The sequence below is a fragment of the Atractosteus spatula genome, chromosome 21 (genome assembly GCF_055471065.1).
Source record: "Atractosteus spatula isolate fAtrSpa1 chromosome 21, fAtrSpa1.hap1, whole genome shotgun sequence".
Taxonomy (NCBI): Eukaryota; Metazoa; Chordata; class Actinopteri; order Semionotiformes; family Lepisosteidae; genus Atractosteus; species Atractosteus spatula.
Window position 1 is genome coordinate 8351402 of NC_142726.1, and position 22040 is coordinate 8373441.

A 22040-nucleotide genomic window follows, 5' to 3' on the forward strand; every position below is an offset into this window, starting at 1 on the left:
GAAATAATATAATATCAGGAAGAGACAAAAACCAGATATCATTTAGCAATGAGACAAACATAAAAAACAGGAATAGGCTTCGAGACAGAACTTTTAGCTGATGGGAATGTGGGGACCATTTGTTTTGGGAATACAAAAATGCTCAAATATCCTCATGGTTACACCCTATCTAATTGCACTTTTTCTTTATGGCGGGTTGAATACATCATTGACAAAAATCACCACACGAGGGAAAGTACAGCATTTATGTCGCAGATCTGTAAACGGTTTCAACCACGCAAGTCAGTTTCTTAAACAAATATTCTAAGATTTTTTTTTAAATTAAATAAACATGCATATGTTAAGTTCCCCTAAGCAGAACCCATTTGATTTCTAGATATCCTGGCAATTTCAGGAAAATGATCATTGTCACTACGTTTCTGTGAAAGGAACTTAATTCTGTCCTTCCCAATGTAAGGAACATTATTTACTTCAGATTGTAAGTGATAAAACAAGTACATATATCTGAATTTCCACTATTTTATTCAGAATCAAATCCCTTAATGCAGTCTTTTTTAAAAGTTGCTTAAATGGATCATTTAAAGCCACAGATTTTGCAAGATATTCATCAAATGCCATTTGGTAAGTGAAGACGGATGAATAATTGGACTGATGAATAATTAAAACAACATGCTTAGAGATACAGAATGACAAAGACCAAGGGATTTTCCACATATTCATGAGGGAAACCGGTTTTGTATTTTGCGTCCAACTAAACGTCCTCAAAATGTAAAAATATATACAAATCTAAATAAAAAGATGGGTATAATCCAAACAAATGGCAAAATAATTGCGCATGATCTTTGAACGACAGAGAGGTCATAGGCCATGTTTGCTGAGCTTTTTATGGAAATGACAATCCATTTACACCAACTGCCGATACAAAAACACAAACAAAAGCATCAAAAGCTCAGGAAAACTGACCCACTTTTAGGATATCACTATTGCTTTGATAACAGTAACTGGGCATCCAGAAATGTGCAGGAGTTTTCAGCGACGTTCTTTTTTCCATTTTCCCCCATGGTTTCCAACCAGCCAAGCCCAACCACAGCAGTCAGAGAAAGGAACATCAATCTTTGGAGGGCTACACGTCAAAACTTTGTATGGAGAATGGCAGGAATATCATAATGCCTGCAGCGTAATTTTGCTCCACTCTTGTTGCTTCTTAAAAGAGATAACCCAGGTGATGAGCAGACCCTGCATCCGTTAATGAAAGTCACCAGACAGAAAACAGTCAGTAGCCAGACAGAGGAATATTCCATTAAGGGACGTTGAGGTATAAAGGAGCTTCTGTTCTTATTCAGGACAGATGTCCCAGGCTCATAACATCAAAACGCCAAAGAAAACTTTCTGTTACAACAGGGCTCTGTGCAGAGTGTCAAAAAATATCAATGAAATGCTACCTGGGATAAAGAAGAGTAACTCAAGGCAGAGGCTGTGACACCGTAAACAGTTTCAGACAATTGTGGGAGGGGAAGGGCACAGACGACAGACAGCAAGATCCCTGGACTGTTATTTAGAGGGGAGCCGTCTCTTCAATTGCATTGTAGACATTATACATTTCTACTCCATCTGAAACAAGACCATGAAGCAGGAACGGAAGCAAGTATAAGACACAGCAAGCAGCTGTAGGAGTTTCGTCTTGGTCTTGCCAGGAGGTACTGTATGTGCAGAAATTTGGTGACTGCATCATCAAAGCAGAAAAAAATACAGTTAATGGAATCAACTGGTACGAAAAAGAAACCAATTCAAAGCAACTAGTTACAGGACTTTAGTTCACTTACACTGTTTAATGTTTCAATAAATGTTAAATGTTATTATACTAAATGAAGCTTCAGTGTACATAGACCACTACTAGTCTGGGTGTTCCGCTTTCAGACTGAGACAACCTCATCCTTCCACCAGTCTGGGATTGACAGATTTGAATTTGGTCAAACAATGGTTAATTCTCATTACTCACAAAATGATTGGGTCCCACCTATTGGAAGGAATGTAAGCTGAATAGACTTTGGTAGGTATTTTATAGCTGTACTGCTCCCACTGTAATCACCGTTGAGATCTACATCTTTTCACATGTGGTGAGGAGCCAATACAGTCCAGCGCTGTTCTGAACAGCTCTGTACTGAACTGGTAACCACAAATGAACACCACTGCTTTATGTCTTCCCTGCTAACTAACTGTGCATCTTCAAAATACCAGATGTGTTAACTGTTCATGCGCAAGTATTCAAAGCACCAGACTAACCTGGACTCAGAGTGACCTTAGGCAACCAAGATTGGAAACCAAGGGGTTAGAGTAAAAGGGTTGTAATCTTCTTGAGTGTGCAAATTCTCAAACATTCTGAGGCTTTTCTCTCTCACTCACTCTCTTTCTCCCATTCACTCACTCTTGTGACAATCTCTGGCTGTTGCTGCTACTTCCCCGCATTAGAGCGCCCTTCGATGGACAACTTGACCTCCTGGGGGATGAAGGAGGGCCGTGAGGAGCTGGAGGAGGAGGAGGGGGAAGAAGAGCTGGCCACTTCCTCGCTCTTGATCCCATATCTTTGGAAGCCGGGCGCTGACCAGCGCCTCTGAGCGGCGCTTGTCATTGAAGACAGCCCTCCGGACCGGGGGTGGCTCTCCATGTGCAAATAATAGCTGCTCTGGCTCCTGACCTGCTCTGCCGACGTCCTGTCTGACTGGGATGCCGTCTCTCCCAGCCCTACAGCTCCTACCTGCATGGGCTCCTCCGCCTCCTCTCGCTCCCGGTGAGTCCTGTCTGCTCGTAACTGAACGGGGGCCCTCGCGTGTTGGGGTGCAGGGGGCCCCATGGATTGCAATACAGCACCAGCGTTAGAACTGGCATTAGCAGTGGTGGATGTCCTGGCCTGTGCCTGCTGCTTCTGCTGCTGCTGCTGCTGCTGCTGCTGTTGTTGTTGTTGTTGTTGCTGCAAGGTTAAGGAAACACAGACATCCCCCACTTGCAGTCGATGGCAGGGAAGCCCATAGAGCTGCACTGTTCGGTCAGGGCTACAGGAGGACCAGCCCTGGCCAAAAACAAAAAAGGGGTGCTCCGGAGGGACATCAATTGTCACCTTGCTCTGCTGCTCCCCAACCGTGAAGTGTAGAGACACCAGGCCCGGCCGCTGCTGGCTCTTACGGATGTCCACCACCATGCTAGAGTCTATTTTGAGGCCTCCACTCACCTCTGCACTCCGCACAAAGTCTTGGGTCTGCAGGTCCTCCACGCGCTTCAGCTCTCCCGTGGCCAGCTGGATGATGGCGCCCTTCATGAAGTGGGAGGGGTGGGGAGGAGCAGGAGCAGGTGTGGAGGCAGGAGGAGCAGCCAGAGGAGGAAGAGAAGGAGCCGGACCCTGAACCGCCATGGCCTGCTGCTGCTGTTGGGCCGATGTTGAAATCTCCACAGCCCCTCTCTCCTGGAGGCACGTTCTGGCTGGAGGCTCGGAAGCTTTTGGGGGGGCAAGCGGCGATCCCGTAGTCGCAGAGATTACACTGTCATTAGGCAAGCCTGGGTGGTGCTGCTGCTGCTGCTGCTGCTGTATCTGCTGATGGTGGTCCAGAGGCACTAGTACAGGTTGTCCATTGGCCAGGATTACAGCGTGCTGTGCTGGCTGCCCATACTGGTGATGTCGGGACTGTGCTCTGCCGTCACTTGTATGCCCACTGTAAGTAGTCCTGGTTGGCGCAGCATTCTCTTCTCTGGTGCTGCCCCCTCCCCGGGCAGCTGGCAGGACCTCCCTGACACGGTGCGACCCCTGAGACAGGTTCAGGGGCCCAAAAGAGACCTCTTTCCGACTCCCCGCCACACCTTGATTGGGAGATGCCAAACGCCCCACCACCTGCTGCACCTTAAGATGGGGAAAAGAAATCAGGACTAGAGCAGACATTCCACACTTCTGATTCGTAATCTTCTGAAACATTCAGTTCATGTAAGCCACATTTAATTAACATATAATCACGAAATGTAGCACTTCAAAGCAATGTAAAAGGAAAGTAACTGGCCTGGCAATAATTACACCTCATGCTTTGTAATTTAAGGACCCTAATGGAAATATCTAACTAGCCATTTTCAATCAACTAATAATGTTTTGGGCTGGTTAAGAACATAACAGATTTAAATTATAGAAGAGGGTAACTGCATTCAGCTTTATAGTGTTGAAACATGCAATATATGAATGAGTATCTACTGGCAAAGAAAGGAAAAATGTAGTTTCCTCTGAGCTTTGGGTTAACCACAGACCGGACAGCAATCTCTGCACCTTGCAAACTACGTCTGTTTGAGGAACGATTGCTTAACAATACACAACAGGAATGTGACAAAATCGTGAGTCATTTCAGAGAGGTCATTTAACGTGTAACCCAGACTGCCACAATGAGCAAGGGAACAGGACATCTTTTTGTCAAATCAAAATGTTTAGCAAGATCCCTTACTGTAGCTCTACAGCCGTCATGCTCAACAGCACTTTTGTAACGACGCAATTAAATTCCCACAAGCTGATTCACGGCATCGAAGTGTTTATTAAGAGAACACATTTGAAGCATTTTAGAATTTTCTTTTTCAGGTACTTTAATATCCAGGAAAGAATAAGAATCTGAAATTTTGTATACCTGATTCCTATATCAAATTTCTAGAGACCAAAAGCCAAAAAAGCTCAAATTAAGAAAAAAGAGGTAAAGACATCAGATTAACCATTACATAAGTTAAATACATGCACATCAAAGATAAAGCCTCCTGGCAGAGATGGACAAATCATTTTTAACGAAGGAAGGTATTGACAATGGGTGAAATTCATCAGACCGACAGAACGAAAGCTAAAGGACTCACCCTGTTCCAGACTGAAATGCTTCCATTACAAAGGAGTAGTGCAACATTAGTGCAGAACTACACAAATAATGTTTCTCAAAATTGTGTAACTATAGTTGAATTTAATGATTTAATTATAGTGAAATTAGCATGTGGATAGCATACATATTGCTGGAAGAATTTCAAGCCACACTAAAACAGATCTTCCTGGCGAGTGGCGAGGACGTGATCGTGTCCCTGCAGCTCCTACCTCGAGGTCAGTGTCCGGGGTGCTCCGGTGGCCAGGCGAGCTCCTCTCCTCCTGCTGTGCGCCCACAGGTGGCCTCTGCTCTGGGCTGCCCGCCAAAGCCGAGGTGGACACCACGTGCAGCACCCGCATGTTCCTGGAGGAATAGACGGGCTCCTGGAGCAGCTCCTGGCCGCCCTGCTCCTCGTCCCCGCCGTTCACCTCCTTGGCGGCGGAGTCTCTGTAGGCCGCTGCACGAGCCGGGGGCGCCCTGACCGGGTGATGGTAGAAGACGGGCACCCCCCTGGGGCTGACCTCAGCCGCGGGCAGCCCGCCTACCGCTCCCAGGTGCTGCTGGTGCTGGAGCTGCTGAGCCGCCTGCTCGGAGGACAGCACGACGGGGACACTGGCGGCCGGGGCCACTTTGGTGAAAGCGTGGGCGGCCGTCTGGGGTTGGGGAGGAGGGGAGACCACCCCCTCCTGGATGACGGAGGGGTAGGGCACCAGGTGGGAGACATGGTGGGACTGTGGGATGGCCGGCTGGGGCGATATCAAGGGACTGGGGACAAAGCCAGGTGGGACTGCATAGGGGACAGCGTAAGGGGGGCTTACGAACTGCAGGGAGGAGTGCGGGATCTGGGCGTAGCCCAGCGGGGGGTAGGGGATTCCCGGGTGCTGCAGGAGTGGGGAGGGGACAGTGTAGGCAGGAGAGAGGTGACTCAGCACAGGGTGCAGGCTGGTAGGTGAGTAGGTACCAGAAGGGAGGGCAACTTTATACAGCATGCCATACTGGTCTATTGGAACACCTATGCTGTCCGAGTTCTCCACGCTATAATGCACCCCCGGCTGGATTCTCATCCAGTCCCCTGCGCTTCCGCTTCCTGGGGCGTCACTTCCTGTGGAGCCTGAGCTACGCGTGGAGGTCGACTCTTCCCCCCCGCCGCCGCCGCCGCCGCCGCCTCCTCCCCCTCCCCCTACGCCCAGCACTCCTCCCCCCACGCCCCCGCCCACGCCCCCGCCAGCCCCGCTGCCGCTGCTGAGAGGGAGATCCCGTTTCTTCGGGGGCAGGGACTCCTGGTTGCGCTCGTGGGCAGGCTTCATGGCTGTCCCGGCTGAGGCCGCTGTGGGTCAGGGCCGTCTCACTGCTGAGGGCGGGGAGTGGCGAGTGTCAGCAGGGCCGCTGGGGCCACGTGGTACAGCTCTGGGATCCTCCTGCTGACAGAGCTCACCTCACCTGCGGAGAGGCCAAGAAGAGGAAAAAATTCTTTCAAAAACACCTGCAAGTCCCAACGTAACAATACGGCCCTTTTAATGCCACAAAGAGTGATGATAAAAATCATAACTGGAAACCCATCCCTGTGGAAAAAAAAGAATCAATCACAAATAAGTTCCTCCGTTTTATATGCAGAGACACGAAAAGTCTTTAGGCATTTTGCTCAATATAATATCAATATCATATTTCTGATGACCTGAAGTGGCACGAAATGGTTCCTTGTCCTTACAGATGTAAGCAGGACTTCAGAAACAATTATATTATTAAAAGAAAGGTGATAGAGTGGCGATTGACATTTTATATCACACAGGTATGAATAAAACACAGCTCCACAGCAAAAAGAATGATTACAGTGCTCAATGGATTTTACATGATTGCATCAGAGCTAAGGGTTTCAGAAATGTTTAGTTTTTAGTAATCAGGAGAATTACACATATATGAATTTTGCTAAAACCTATGGTGAAAGTCACGAAAGCACTGAAAAGACCTAGAAACACCATTTATTTTTTGCTATACCAAAACGGTCAAAAGGGCCCAATTGAATATAGGACAGCAAGCCCCTGACAAGGATCTGTAGTCACTTTAATCTGACCTAAAATCCTTAACCACACTTTGAAGATTTGACATTCTTTTTTCAAGCTGCACTCTAAAGCAGACTACTAAATCTCAGCAAAGGTAAAAAAAAACAATAACTCAAATGTCAGGACCACTTTTTAAAACGAATTATATTTCATGATGTCTCAAGATGCTACATCCATTCTTCTTCAGATAATCACATCTTCAGAACTTTAAATTGACTCTTAGTAGAATACAGATGTTGTCACCAATTGTCACCAAATGTTTCACGTATCACATTTAAAAATAATTCTAAAGTTTCGGCAGGAAGCTGAGATACTGCCTCAGGAAACAGGGACGCAGTGATTGAAGGAAACTAAGAAGTAGTAAGTATCCATCGGCAAATCAGAAGCCAATGAACCGAATAGCCTCTTGTGTTACTTTCCTCTTCAGTATAAAGTAGGACTATGAACTTATCACACCAAAGTACAGAAATAAGATTAAAATAAAAAGAGAGGATTGTAAGACACTTCACAGTCTATACTACTCTTAAGGCCTACAGGAAGGCTGGTTAAGATTGTAATGGTAAGAACATTAGTCACACTATTGACCTTTCAGGACTCCACAGTCAGAAAATGATAATGATTTCATTCATTGCAAATCTCTCTGACTTTGACAAATGTGTGCAATAAGTTGTCAAGTAATAATACCTACTTATTATCCTAGATGTTTCCTCTGAAAGATGCTGGAGGAGAGTGGCTACAGCTACGATTAGACAGGATGATGCAGACATAAGGAGCAACTTCTGCTTTATAAAAAGTTTTTAGTTTTAAATCAACATCAACAGGTAAGCCTGTGGAGTAATAAAATAATGCTTCTGCATAATCATAGTGGACAAAAGCTGGTTTATTAATTTCTTTAAGAGTGTACTCAAAATCCAATATGTTAACCATTTTAGCAAAATAACTGTCACCTGGTGAGTTTTGTTCTTTCAGTTTGGGATGTTAAAAGTACTTTGGCTAAATTAGCACTTTATGATATGCATACACTCATATATTTTGGATGCACTGCTTATTATATATAGCAATTGTTCTAATTAGAATATTATTGAGTTAAAAACCCTTTCACAAATATAAAATCCAATTTTTAAGCAAACAACTGAATGTAGTTTTAAATTCTGGAAGAATAATTCTCACAGTTGTTTAAAAAAATGAACAGAAAATATTATAGAACATATACAGAAATGGTAAGATACAATGCAGCAGTGATTGAGGCCATGAACACACATCTGAATCAGAATCACTTTTATTCGCCAAGTACATTTAGTGTACAAGGAATTTCCTCTGGTGTTCCTGATGCATCAGAAACATGCTACATACTGTATGCCATACACAAACAAGACAACAGACAGAGCTAAAAGCACACACAACTAGGAATTTTGGTTAACCAGAAAGACAGCCCCAGGAAAGAATCTGTTACCAGGTGTTTCTTGTTTTAATAGACTGGCAGTGTCTTCCTGAAGGACGTTTCTGAAACGGGGGGTAACCTGGGTGGGTGGGGTCATCAGCAGTCTTTCCTGCCTGCTTTCTTGCTCTAGAATCGCCAATAGAGAGTAGCTGACAGCCAAAGGCCACAGTGTGTCTGCAGTTTCCCTCATGAGTGGACAGACGCATTGCCAAACCAAACAGTTCCAGAGGCAGTCAGAATGCTCTCAATGATGGCTCTGTAAAACTGTAGTACAATTGGCTGAGAGACCCCAATTTTTTCAGTTTGGGCAAAAAGTACATTTGCCGCTGTGCTTTCTTGGTGATACTGGAGATATCTGTGTCCCATTTAAGGTTATCAGACATGGTTATACCCAAAAACTAAAGAACTCTACCACACTCATAGCCACATCATTGATTACTAGGGAGTGAGGTTTTGGAGAATGTTTCCAGTAAGCAACCAGCATTTTCACTGTATGGAAGGTATTAAGCTTTGTGTGCTTGTTACTACACTATGATACCAACCGATTCACCCCTCTCTTATACATCATGGTCTATTCATTAGTGAACAGACCTACAAGGATGGTGTCTTCCGCTGCTTAATTAGTTTGATGGAAGAGTCACTGGAGGTATTGCCATTGGTGTACAAGAAAGAGCAATGGGGAAAGTATACATCCTTGTGGAACACCAGTACGCACAAACAGACAGACTATAAGATTGCGCAGAGAAAAGACGAACCCTCAAGTTCTCAACCTTTTTGATTGTTTTTCTAAATTCACTTACTGGTCCTTTTCAGACTTCAGAATTGTCCCTGTGTACCATTTCTCCTCCATTTGTCACAGCCATTAAAACAGACCCATATTCAAAAAGCTATTTACAAGGTACAGTATGTGGGTCAAAACATTAATTTCTGCTGACTGTGGAAATGTTCAAGGATCACTTTAGAATATTAAGTGATGTGAAATGCATATTATTTCTACTGTTTCTGGAAGGAGTGACAGTATATACAGTATATACGAGGATAAACATTCCAGCATGCTCTTGAGGTGTCTGTCTTTAATTATTATATGGCACCAGGTGACTTTCTCACCTTATGGGATAAACCGGAACCAAAATGTTGAATTTGTGTTCCCACTATTATATACATTAAACAGTAAACCTATAAAAATGTTGTCAGGAGTAGACACAGAGAGCACATTTTATGTTTATATTACATTAATTAATGGATTTTACCTTTCCTACAATTCCATTGGAACAAAATAATCTATAAATCCTGATTTTAACAAATGACGAAGTGCAGACTTTAAACAGTAAGGGAATTCTTAGTGCAAAAAACTTTTTTGCAGTCTTTTGTGCTTTAACTGCACAAAAGAATTACAAACATGACGCGCTGACAAATACTATTTAAAAAGTTACTTGGCAACTAAAATTACTTAAAACTCACTCAGTTATGTCACATTTCTTGAGCATTCACAGAAGCAAGCACCTCGCCATGAGCTGCTTTTCCATACGTTTTTTTTTGTGCTCATCAGTGATTTCCAGTCATATCTTCCCGCTGCTGCACTGAGATTTTGACAATAGTGAATGAAGTGATATTCACTGTTCACTAGAAATCTGATTACACCCACGTAAACCGCTAAGACAGAGAGCTCGCTGCCGATTCTGATGACTAACAGAAAAATGTTGTGAATCGTTCTTCCCCAGACAGAGACTCGGGCGATGACGAATAGCATGAGGGTCAGAAACGAGACGCATAAAGAAGAGGGCGGACTCTTCACCGCACATTCTACTACCACTAGTACTACCGGTAAAGACAGACTTGTGCAAATCCCGATGAACAAGCCTGAGTGGAGTCACACTGACATCCCTCTTACACACTAAGCCCTCATCAATTTGACAATGCATCTGTTCCACCACTACAACTGTTTTGACTGTTACTGTACCTAGTCTATTACTAATAACAATGATAAAAGCAGATAAACTTTTCATTATTAAAAAATACAATTTTAAATTAGTTAACATGGTCGCTAAACCGCAACAATAATGTCGACTTGGTTCTCGCCGTTACAATTGACAGCGTTAATTTTTCCCGCACACTGATATGTCAAGGAACTGTTATTTTTTTAATACGTACATTATTTTCTTAGCCCGAACAACGTGTACCATGATAAACTTCTTAAAACAGTGCGGTGGCGATCACATAGAAAGGCCGAGCAAAACAATCCACGGTAGTTTTTTAGTTCTGTTTGTCTTTCTCGCTCACAATCTTTGACTTATTTTCTACAGATTTCTAGTCAAAGAGTTTGGCTCAGCTCTTACCTCGACATCTCATTCTGGTCATCCAGCTCTTGGTTTTTGTCTGTTTGTCAGTTAATTAAATTTAAATGCTGGTCGAATCAGAGTTGACAAGTTCTGCCCATCTCAATGCAACCCAGCAGGCGAAACCACAGCGGCGCTTGGGGATGACGTCACGCTCGAAACTCCAGCTTCCTGAATGATCTCACTGCTAAAACACAAAGTGCATTGGGAAACCAGACTAAGATTTCGACGAGGATCTTCTCCAGTTCCCCCTACGGATTGGAGGTCTAACAGTCAGAGGTTTTTCGTAGTAAAATGTTTTTTTCCTGTAACATGACATTGCCACATATCATTTCTATATTATGGTAGTAATGGAAATTAATGAGCAATTTGCTGCGTTTGCATATTCTTCCAGTTTTTTTCTGCTATGTGTATCATATGCATAGAATTTTGTGAGATCCTCAGGATCTCTTTAGTTGCAGTGGCATTCAATATTTCATTCTGTAACCGCCCTGTGAGATAATGACACTCATCAAAGGAAGGAAATGTGATACTGAATTTTCTTTTGGCTAGACAATCACTTCACATTTGTACCGCAAGAGGGAGCCGTTGTACAATCTTTGTAAAATTGTATCTGCAGCGCCGGTGACGGTAATCACAAAATAACTGTTCTCTTTCTGTGAAAACTATTTTAAAAAGTTTCAACAGTAGGACTGTACTAATTCCTCATGTGAACAAAGGCTCTCTGATCCGACTATACAATATACTATACAATATATTCCGTTAGTAACCGCAACACATTTTTAAATGTACCCGATGACCTAATCGTGGATGGGTAACTCCAATTTTGAGGTCGGTGGCGTCCTCAAAGCATCCCCCCACTGCTCGTAACTGAAATGATTTATTTTGAGACGGATGCGAACCACTTGGTTTCATATGTCAGACTCAGTGACCAGCCCGGCTTTCCCTGACCTAAATACAGTAGTTGCCAGTCGCCGGTTGCCAGCTCCTTTGAGACAGAATGGGTTTTTTACTTTGCCTGCATACTGAAGGGGATTAACATGAAAGATGTGCACGGTTCTCGGAGTATCTGGTAGCTACGGGACCAGCTGACTTCCCTATCAACAAGCAGTCCTTGCAACCTAAATGTTTTTCCTCTTCCCTGGTCGAAAAAAAAAATATTTCCTATTTTCCTATAACATGAAAAAAAAAATGTTTCCTATTCATTGCATCAAAATAATGTATTCTGCCACGTGGCAGCCACTTATTTACAGCACGATGATTGATCCTGAACTAGATGATGATGGATGTTAAGAATGCATTCATTTAATATTCAATCACCCAGGCGAATGCAAGGTGAAGAATCTCAAGTGTGGACGGACATATTATACTGTATGTATGTCTGGTTCAGTTAGGTAATGTGGTGCCTCATGATACTATGCAAGAGGGACAGCACTGTATATAGTGCTGTTCCACTCCCACTTTCCCTCTCACTCTGTCCTTGTGTCTGTTGTCAATCTTTAGTCTCACAGTAATTATCCTGCCACTTACTAAATTCCACATTTTGCCTTTATCTGTAGAGATTATAAACATGGTTCTTGTTTATTTTATTTTTCTTCCAAACTGTGGCATTATATGATCAGCACACACTGTACGGTCTGTGAAAGCTATACAAACACCAGGCTTATTATCCCCCTTCATTGTGAGGTTATATTTGCAGGTGGCTCTCTGCACTGATGTTGTTTGAGGATCAAGGACTATCAGATTTGTTTAGCAGTGGTTAGGGTTGTTCCACTGGCTTTTTTGTAGTCCCTTTGCCTTTGCTCTTTGTTTTTATAGTCATGGTTTAACCCAGTCAATGATGAAGAATGAAGACAGATGTTGTCAACAGAAAAGCTCTGTAGTGTTATCAGTATTTCCTGTTTAGAAAAGTTAAGAATATGATTTCCTTTTTGTGTTTTAAAGCAGTTTAAAGTATGGATTAGATCCTATGGAAACAATGTTAATTTAGGTCTCCTTTTGAACAAGACATTACCCACTAGAATTATTGTAAAAAAAAATCTAAATTAACTTACAATTAACTGTTTAAATGGATTTGTGAATAAACTGCCTCTCTATGGGATATGCAGAAAATCAAGAGAAGCCTATCAATCTGCTTGCATGAAATAAAAGTATGTAGATTTTGGATATATGTATTAAATACTTTTGGTATGAGTTGTACGACCACACATGACCGACTATGATGCACTTGAGCAACTTTGATTTATTGAAGAACTAAGTCACTTCTCGCTATCAGTGAGCTGCTGCAAAAGATAGTAATTTTCCCAATAACTGTTATGTGTTTCTTGCATTTACAAATGATACATGCAACACATTTCTTTTGATGCTCAATATTTACTATCTCCTGTTTACAATGTTATGCGTGTAAAAATACTAATGCTGTTTTTTATTTTGCTGTGCTTTCATGTGTATGTCAATGCATTCTACTGCATACTGCATTTCTATGTAATAAAGTGTGCATACACCTGACATAACATTTTCCTTTTAGAACATTAATATATGTAAAAATGAAAAAGGGCACAATTGGAATATTTATTTATCTCATGAGTAATTGCCGTGCCAATTGATGAAAGATATTTACCTGTTTCAGAGGGAGGAAGAAAATAGTAGGCTAATTTACTTAAGCCTCTCTCTGGAACTGTTAAATTTGAAGAACAAAATCTGCATATAAGTTGTAAGAAAAGAGACAAAGACAGATCATCTTGCTTACTGTTGTTGGTATGTGCATCTCATTTATCCATTACTTATCAGTTTGAGGCACAGGTAGGTGTGATGTTTAGCAGACTCAGTGTGCAGAATTAATAGTGGAGGAGGGGGGGATGTTCAGTTCTGCAGCCACAATGAGTCACCAGGGCTCGAAGATGGACTGCAGGACAGCAGGGACCAGGGGCAGTGAAGGCAGCTCTGTGGGATAGCCTCTGCACGGTTTCTTCACTTTCCTCTGTTTAAAGGGGAAGTCCTCTGCCTAGATGTTCTGCTTGTAGTCCCACACTTTCCAGAACAGATCTATCGGTACCAGTTTCAGCAGTTTTTTTCAAATCCTTGGTCTGTTTTAATACAGAAAAGTTAATCTCCTCCAAAGTGAATCCAATAGCAGAAGTTATTTTGATTTCACTTGTATAATATAAGTCAGTCACAGAATATTCCAGCCAGAGCTTACTTTAAAATGTTGCCTCTTTCAGATTGAGGAGCTCTCAGCAGCATCTGTTTCTCAATCAGGTAGACAGTTCTAAAGGATTTTTTTAACACATAAAACTGTTCACAGTAACAGCTCAAACACAGTTCCCATTTCCACACCAGCAGAAAGCGCTTGCCAAGACCTTGTTGTATACCTTTTGACAATATAATAATAGTGCTCTATTAAAAGCCGTCTGATTGGTTTGCTTAATGGACTTATCTTAGATAACAGCTGATTGCTAAAGGTCTTCCAGCTGGATGTTTTTTTGCTGCATACAGCATGACTGTGAAGGTTTACAGAGCAATTGTGTATGTCAGAAGGCTCTTAAAAGGATCATATGATCTCTTTCTAAAGAGACAAGAAATTGCACTTCAGGATCACCTTCCCAGTGAGAGACAAAGAATGATGGCTGCACATCTTCTGTCCAGTTACCTTAACACATTCTGCCATCTTCATGTATTTCCACTGTCCAGATCATGGCACTGCGTTCTGACTCCAAGCATGAATGTCCTGATGGCCTGTGAGCTCACACTGGCAGACCAGGAAACATCAGCTCTGGAACTGACCTACCTAAATTCACCTGGTCTCCATTAACACAATTAAAACAAGTCTTCTTTTGTTTTATTCTCATTAGCTGTATCCCTGTTCAGATGTGGCCAAGAGTAGCAATGTCACGGAGACCTGTGAAACCTCAGTGAGATACAGGACAGCAGGATCCCAACCCTGGACTTTGTACCAGTCGTTTCCCCCCCACCTGAACAGGGTGCTGATCATTCTTCATAGACCTTTGGGAAATGCAGTTCAGTCAAGGATTTCCATCTTGCACCTCTCCCCTTGCTCTATATTGTTTGATTAACCACATCTCTGGCATATCATAATTTAAGTAATGCAGCTTTAGGATTTTTCTCAACATTTGCTATATCATTACTGCTGTATTTGTAAACCCCCTACTTTTGATGACTGACATTGCTAAAGGACTCATTTAGCAATGTCTGGGCAAGAAACCTTCAATTTTATAAACAAATTCAAATAAAGAAAGTAAATGTCACACTGTATGTAAAAACAGATATATTAACAGTGAGAGAGCTCTAGTTTCAAACCCTCAAAGAGGTAGAGATAAGCTTAGTGACCGAATTTGACTACAAGACGACCTTCTGAAACTTTCCTGTCAGCAGATAAAATTTGTGGTAGAACTTCCTTTTGTCAGATCAACTCAAGCTGTTTTTAAAAACAATTTAAGAAAAATGTGATGGTCTAGCACAGGGACTGGGAATCCTTCACTGTAGGCCAGTCTGCTCCCTCTGAACATCATCAGGACAGTCATGGACAGTCCAGGGTCAAAAGTCCATCTCCCACCGGTCTGCCCCCTCCTCTTTCTCTGCCCCATTCTCTGAAGGTTCTCTCTTGTCTTTCCCTCTACCCTCTGTATTTCATTATTCTCTAATACTGTTTCCTGCAATAAATGTTTTTAACCCAAGACAAACAACTAGTTCTTCACAATATTCATGCACAGCTAAATGACTAATAACATTTATATACAGTAGAACAACAAAAGTTGAGTTTTATTTGCATAGGTAGATTTGAAGAAGGTTGCATAGTCCAGTAACAGAGTAACACTGACGTCAAAAGTTCCTGTAGTGGTCCAAAGTAAAGTCAGGATGTATCTTTTGTCTTATCCCGTTTAACTGTGTAAATAAGTATGTTTCTACACACAGACCTTTCTGCTGTCCTCTGAGCAGAGATACACGATAGATTGAGCTTGCAATTACCAGGAAGTGTTGCAGCTGTAGATAATAGTGAAGTAACATCAAGATGGTACACTCTATGCACTCCATGACTAGGTAGTTGTCAATATCTTGCTACACTTCAACTAGACTGGTTCTTATTGTTTCTCCATATCATCCATACAAGAGCAGTAATCATTCAGGCTTCTCAAACTCAAAGGTTTCTACCCTTTTGAAATTGCTTTCTATAATTTCAAATCGAACACCTCTTAAGTGTTTAAATATTTCATAATTATATATTTAAATATGTACATATGAAATATAGTATATTGAATGTATTGTGGGCTCAATTCATATTTTATACCAGCAATAATTGTTTTGGGTTCTTTTTGAGAAGACGTAGATCTCCTCTCTAATAAAACAGCAATGATTCCTAGCCAGGATGAGAGAGACATTGAGCCTTTGTGTTACATGTGGTTAAAGTGACCTTAATGGTAGTCTGGAACTGCTTTTCACAACTTGACCCACTCAGAAAGTCTGTTTCTTCTTTTCAAGCCAAGCGGGGACAGCACCAGTTTTTCTTCAGGAAGTCACAGCATCACCACAGTCTTCATGTCTGGGTGGCCCAAACTGAGTCCTGTAATGAGTCTGGTGCTGTGTGTGTGTGTCTTGTAAAATGGGACAGTTTTAAAAGGTGGTGCAGTATCTTATCTTGGTGGTGCTACATCACCTCTCACCTCAACCGCCTTAGTATCTGGTTGCGAATATGATATGTTCTGGTGCAACTTGGCCACATTCTTCGGAAGAGATCGATTTGCTCCCAGGTTTGCTTCACAGACCTTGCGGAAATTACAGGGGAAATACGCAGCCTTGAACTGCAAATACAGAATCACACTAGTCAATATTATAATTAACACAGCAAAGACATAACATTTCAATACTGATAAAGGCACAATAATCAATACAAGGTGACATCTGTGCGTTTAAAAAACAAGAAATGTTCTGTATCTTATGCCACACGTTAGCGGATTAGGAGCTATTCAGAAGCAAGGCTGACTCAGACAAAAAAAGATCTGTTTTAAAATAGTGGAGGGGTGTGTTCTTGTGGGAATCTACAATTCTTTCAGTTAATCTAAAATCGCAGTGGGTTGAATTAATATTCTGAAAGTAAGGCATCTCATTTACAAACCACTGATTTAAATCAATGGGGACAAATAGTTTTGAAAATGTAAACATGAAATGAGCTAAACCTTAATGAATGAATCAACGTCTAAGTCTCAGTCTCTTTCCTGGAAGGTAGCTGTACAGCATGGAGTTAAAAACATTATTTGGTTGTTATAATTCTATTATACTGTATATAATCCTCTTTCTCTGAGAGTCTTTGCCTCCAAAGACTGAGCGAGTCCCAGTCTGGACTAACAGCTTTATTTTATCTACAAAATGAACTCGGTCTTCCTGGAAGGACATGGTTAATGTTGGAACACTTTTCAGAACTAGTCCAGGATTAACAAAAATGACTGTGTAAAATAAGTATTGACAGCAGGGGACAAAATACTTGATAAGCTATGGAGTGCATGTGGCAGAGCCATTTTGAAAGAGATTTTGGCTACACAAATATAGTTAATGTTCTTAGATCTCTGCTATTAGATTGGGTCAACAATACAGACAACATCAACATTTAATACAATTCACAGAAATAACAAATAATAATGATGATGATTTAAAGACCATCTTTAAGAAAATTTTAAAAATTGTCTTCGATTTATTGTATAGTGTTGAAATTGACTGCTGTTAATTTGTCTTATTTATCTTATTTCTGAGAAGCATGTATCATGGAATGCTTTTATGTTTTTTCTTCTGTTTCTATAATTAATACAAAGTGTTTATTGATTGTTTTGAAAGACAACTGTTATCCATATTTTCCATTGTGGGCAAGCAGCCTACTCTAGAGCATATTAATATAGTGGGCCATCCCCCCTCCACCCCAAACGTGCAGGGTTTTATTTTTAAAGAGCACGAGTCCATATTTGGAACACTGTCTCATCCAGAAGCGTCTTCAGTTCATGCACTCATGAAATATTAGAAAAAATACATTGTCGTTTGTCAAAGGTCATAGTTTCTTTCGGAGGTTTTTTTTTTTTACTGAGCGTTGGGGTATCTGTACTGCTGCTGTTTGTCAGAGACCGCAGTGGGTAGGATTACATACAGCATATACAGTACATACAAAAAACAGCTGAGATATTACATTTAGTCAAATAGCGAAGTTTTACAATGACATTGACTGTTGTTTCATCAGAACGGTCTTGAAAGGCTGCATACACCATGGCTGTCTTTAGAATTAAGTTCAAGACAAAGTTTTGGACTTTAATATTGTCTATCATACAATATAAGTGTCAAGGTAGGTCAGTGGTATTTTATTTCAGTGACAGATCACATGATAACCAGCCATACTCTTTATCTGTGCATGTTACGTCGATAAAGCCACTTGATTGCTATCAGGGATACACTTCCTTCTACGTTCTGTATCCTTTTTTGGTCCTTCCTTCCATACACAATTCTCATTTACTGTACCATGGTTAAACTTCAGATCCAAACTAATTATATAGCATAACATCACTTTATTAGCCCGATACAATTTCTTGCATTTGGAATTCGTCTTTTCGCATACCTCAGCTTGCTCTCCATGAGACACAGACACACAGACAGGGAGAGAGAAGCTTGGGGTCAGAGTGCAGGGTCAGCCATTGTACAGCGCCCCTGGAGCAGCTGGGGTTAAGGGCCTTGCGGAGTAGGATTCCTTTCCCGGCTGCAATATTTGAACCGACAACCTTTCAGCCACAGGCGCAGATCCTCAGCCACAGAGCCACCGCTCTGTTGGTCACTGCTCACTGATCTCTATTGGTCTTTGTCTGTATACAGAGCACTCCACTGATTTGTTTCTCATCCTATTGTAAAATTCAAGTCAGTTGTTCAAGTGAAACAGAAAAGAATCCAGTGACATTTTGAAAATCATCAAGGATTGATTTTTAAGAAAAAAATACCTCTTTGAAAAAAGTATAACTTTTTTTTCAAAAAACAGAAGAATAATAGAGTGTGTTTTTTGAAACCGTATGGGGACTTTTAATGGTATTTCCAGCAGTTTATCAGTACAGCTAGAAAAAGCTATTATCTTATCAATTTATCTCTTTTTGATTCAGGTCATGTAATCTCAATGATAACAGAATCTTTCCTCTTGCGAAGGTATTCAGCGACAAAGGCCACATATAGTACTTTGTTTTTCTGTAGAATATTTTCCCCTTTGCTCATCTAGGACAGTTTTGAGACAATTAAATTGTACCAGAAAACACAGTTGGCATTTTGCTTTGCGTGGAATTCCATTATAGCCATATGACAGTGTTCCTTTATTCATGACATTGAAATTTGCTAATTGAGCAGTAACATACATAGAAAACCACTGTGATGTTGTGTGATGCCACAAGAATCGTCATACTCTCCCACTCCCGAAGGCCTCAAATGATTCTTCCTTTCTGTCGCACTTACTTCCATATCTTGTTTCTAAAGTATTCTTACCACTAAAACGTTTTTGTTATTTCTTAAGTTCTTGAGTATTATAATAAACAGCAAAAGCAAGAGAAAATTACTTTACTCTGGAAATTACGAAGATGTTCAAGATTTCATCATTCCTGTTAAGTATTTCACTATCATGTTTAAATCAAGCAAAGGGATTTGCTTACAGTTTTACATGCCAGCATCTAAAAACATAGAACATTAATAAAAACCCAACAAGAGTGACCTTATTATATGTTGTAAATCTTAGAACTATGAAGAATATGATAAACAAGTACTTCATCTAGAGAGTTAAGCAAGACCTCAAATTAAGTGCACTTCGGTTTATAATAGAATAAACAACACAAAAAAAAGCCTACATTTGCCATATAAAAAAGGAATAAGTAAGTGAGGCCAGGTCTATGAATCCAAGAGATTTTCTGCAATTCTCTTCAATATTTGGAGATAATATAATTTGAACTGATAACTATTTATCAAATTATTCTAACACTTAGACTTCTGGTCAGAGGAGGGGAAAGGAATGCAATAAAAAAATCTATTGTAAATATTACTGCACAATTCTGTGTATAACAGAATACTGCAGTTGACTGTAGCAGTATTGTGAGAAAATGCAGTATGATATTGTATCTAGTTCACATGCAGAAATGTATTTAATTTTCAGTGAAATAACATAGTGGGGTGTATGGTTATGTCCCAGCATGACCAAAGGCCTAAGAACACTCTAGAATGCTGTTGAATTTTCACACAAAAACATAAACATTCTAGAATGAGTTCCACAAATCTTAAGCATTCATTGTTTTACCTCAAACAACATTTATAACCAGCAAAAGGCTCAAAACCAAGGTCTGAGAATATCAGCTAAACAGGGAGAGAAAGTGCAAAGCGTGTTTTAAACATGTTTTCCAGCATGACTTTGAAACATCAGCAGGTGACAATCCTTGAGAGTAAGTTATTTCCCTAAGGATATCAGAAAGTCACCTTCCCTGAGCTCTCTCAAATCTAGATTCAAAACTTTCTTTTTTAATAGGGTCTTTATTTAATTTGTCCTTTGTCTGTCCCTTTGCTTTCCTACTGTAAGAACCCACTTTTAAAGGTGCTCTATAAAACAGTACAGCACAGCAATGAAAACTGATATTATATGGCCACATAATATGTTCACAGTATATTTAGCCAAAGTGTAGAATCTAAACTCTAAAGGAAGGAAGTCCTGGAATGGAGTCGTGAAGGACACCACACATCAGAAGACACAAACTGACCTACTTCAGCTTTTCTGCAGGTCAGCTCATGTCAATGACACTTGTACGGCACAGTGACACACTGAGAAAGAGGAAGGACAGACATGTTCCTCCCAGCTGCCCACAGATGAATTTCACTATTCATCATGACGCGCTTCAAGATCCACAGAAACTGAAGGCAGACTCAGCACCGACTGGAGGAATGGGGAGTCCCTCGCTATCCTCTGTGCCGAAGTGCATGTACCCCAGAAGTCAGAATGATCACCTCAACATGCTCTCGTGCTTTACTCATTCCGTGCTGCTTCCTGGGTAATCCTGGTCACAGTTGGTCTAAGTGACAAAACCCAGGCTAAGACTTGCAACATCTGGGTTATGTACTAGTTGAGCCACTCAGAAACCCCATGGACTTTCTTTTTAATTGCATGATGTTTAAAGATTTCTATTGGAAAGGAAAATAGATCCACGTGAGTTACAGTCAGTAGAGGGAGAGCCTGAAGGAGAGCCCATGTCTGTTGGAAAGTAAAAGAATGTTGCCTGGGCTTCCTTTTTCACCTGTGTCAAGGTGGTGTTCCTGTAAGGAAATGTTAAAAAATAAACCTTCCCAGAAAGGTGTTTTAGCAGGGGTGTAAAACCCCAAAAATAATTCTCCCCAGAAAGGTGTTTTAGCAGGGGTGTAGCTATTGCCTCCGCATCCCACTTCGCTTATTTTCCAGCCTAAGAGGAAATACCCAGCACACCACAACACAACCATAGAAAAAAAGGTGTTTTATTAAACTGTGAGAGTGTGTGGGCGTGCGTGGACTTGCATATGTGCACGTGTTGTTGCACACATCAGCACTTGTGTCTGTCCATATTAATCAGCCGTAATGATACTATTCAAAGTTTAGGGACTAGACTCTGTGAAGGTCAACAGAAAAACAAAACATGAGAGCTGGTCTCCTGTAAAAAGTTGGATACTAAAATGCATTAGGGCAAGATTCACATCCCTAAGTAAAAGGGTATCTGTTTTTCCATCTGTTCGAACAGACAAGAAAAGTCAGGTCTTTGTTCTGTTCCAAAATCAACACTTCAGTGGTTTATTTAATCAGGCAAACTAAGACCTAAAGTTAAAGTCATTTGCTACATCTATATATTCAGCACAAGATAGAGGCAGGCAGGTAGTTCAGCTTCAGCCTCAGCCATCCAACTTCATTGTGATATACCAACTGAAAACAAGTGAGAATCTGATCATAACTCCTTGTATTCACAAATTACAGAATTTCTGATCAATCTTGACTTAGCTACCAACACCATTTTCAAAACTGAACACCTGTTGAATTATTTGGCTGGATAGTCTGAAATTCTTATTCCCTAGTTTGACACTAAATGGAAGTCAGTCACCAAATGCCTTTGTCTGATTAAATTAACTCTGAAACTGACCCACCGACATATCTGTCTTTTTGACTCGAGACGTGTTTGTTACCATTTGCTGACCAATACAACCTTACTAATATTTCCTGTGTTTTGCTTCTCTATGAATGGAATCATCGCTTAAGTTCTTATTGCCTAAAGTGATATGATGGAACATTTAACCCTGTACAGTGTTTGCACTTCAA

At 41.1% G+C, this 22040-nt stretch overlaps 1 protein-coding gene across 1 annotated transcript; it reads right to left on the minus strand.

Moving 5' to 3' along the window:
* Nucleotides 1-518: 518 nt before the first annotated feature.
* On the minus strand, nucleotides 519-10809 carry atxn1l (ataxin 1 like). The gene is made up of 3 exons (XM_088938919.1): nucleotides 10703-10809; nucleotides 5096-6305; nucleotides 519-3889 (listed from the first exon to the last, which is right to left on the minus strand). The coding sequence occupies exons 2-3, from the start codon at nucleotides 6170-6172 to the stop codon at nucleotides 2453-2455; spliced, it is 2514 nt and encodes an 837-aa protein (XP_088795045.1). The 5' UTR covers nucleotides 6173-6305; nucleotides 10703-10809; the 3' UTR covers nucleotides 519-2452.
* Between the last annotated feature and the right edge of the window lie 11231 nt (nucleotides 10810-22040).

Bases quoted from the DNA above. Each gene is read 5' to 3' on its own strand.
- atxn1l (XM_088938919.1), bottom strand. From the start codon at position 6,172: ATGAAGCCTGCCCACGAGCGCAACCAGGAGTCCCTGCCCCCGAAGAAA. The intron at 3,890-5,095 runs GTAGGAGCTGCA...CCCCATCTTAAG, and splicing joins CCCCGGACACTGACCTCGAG to GTGCAGCAGGTGGTGGGGCG.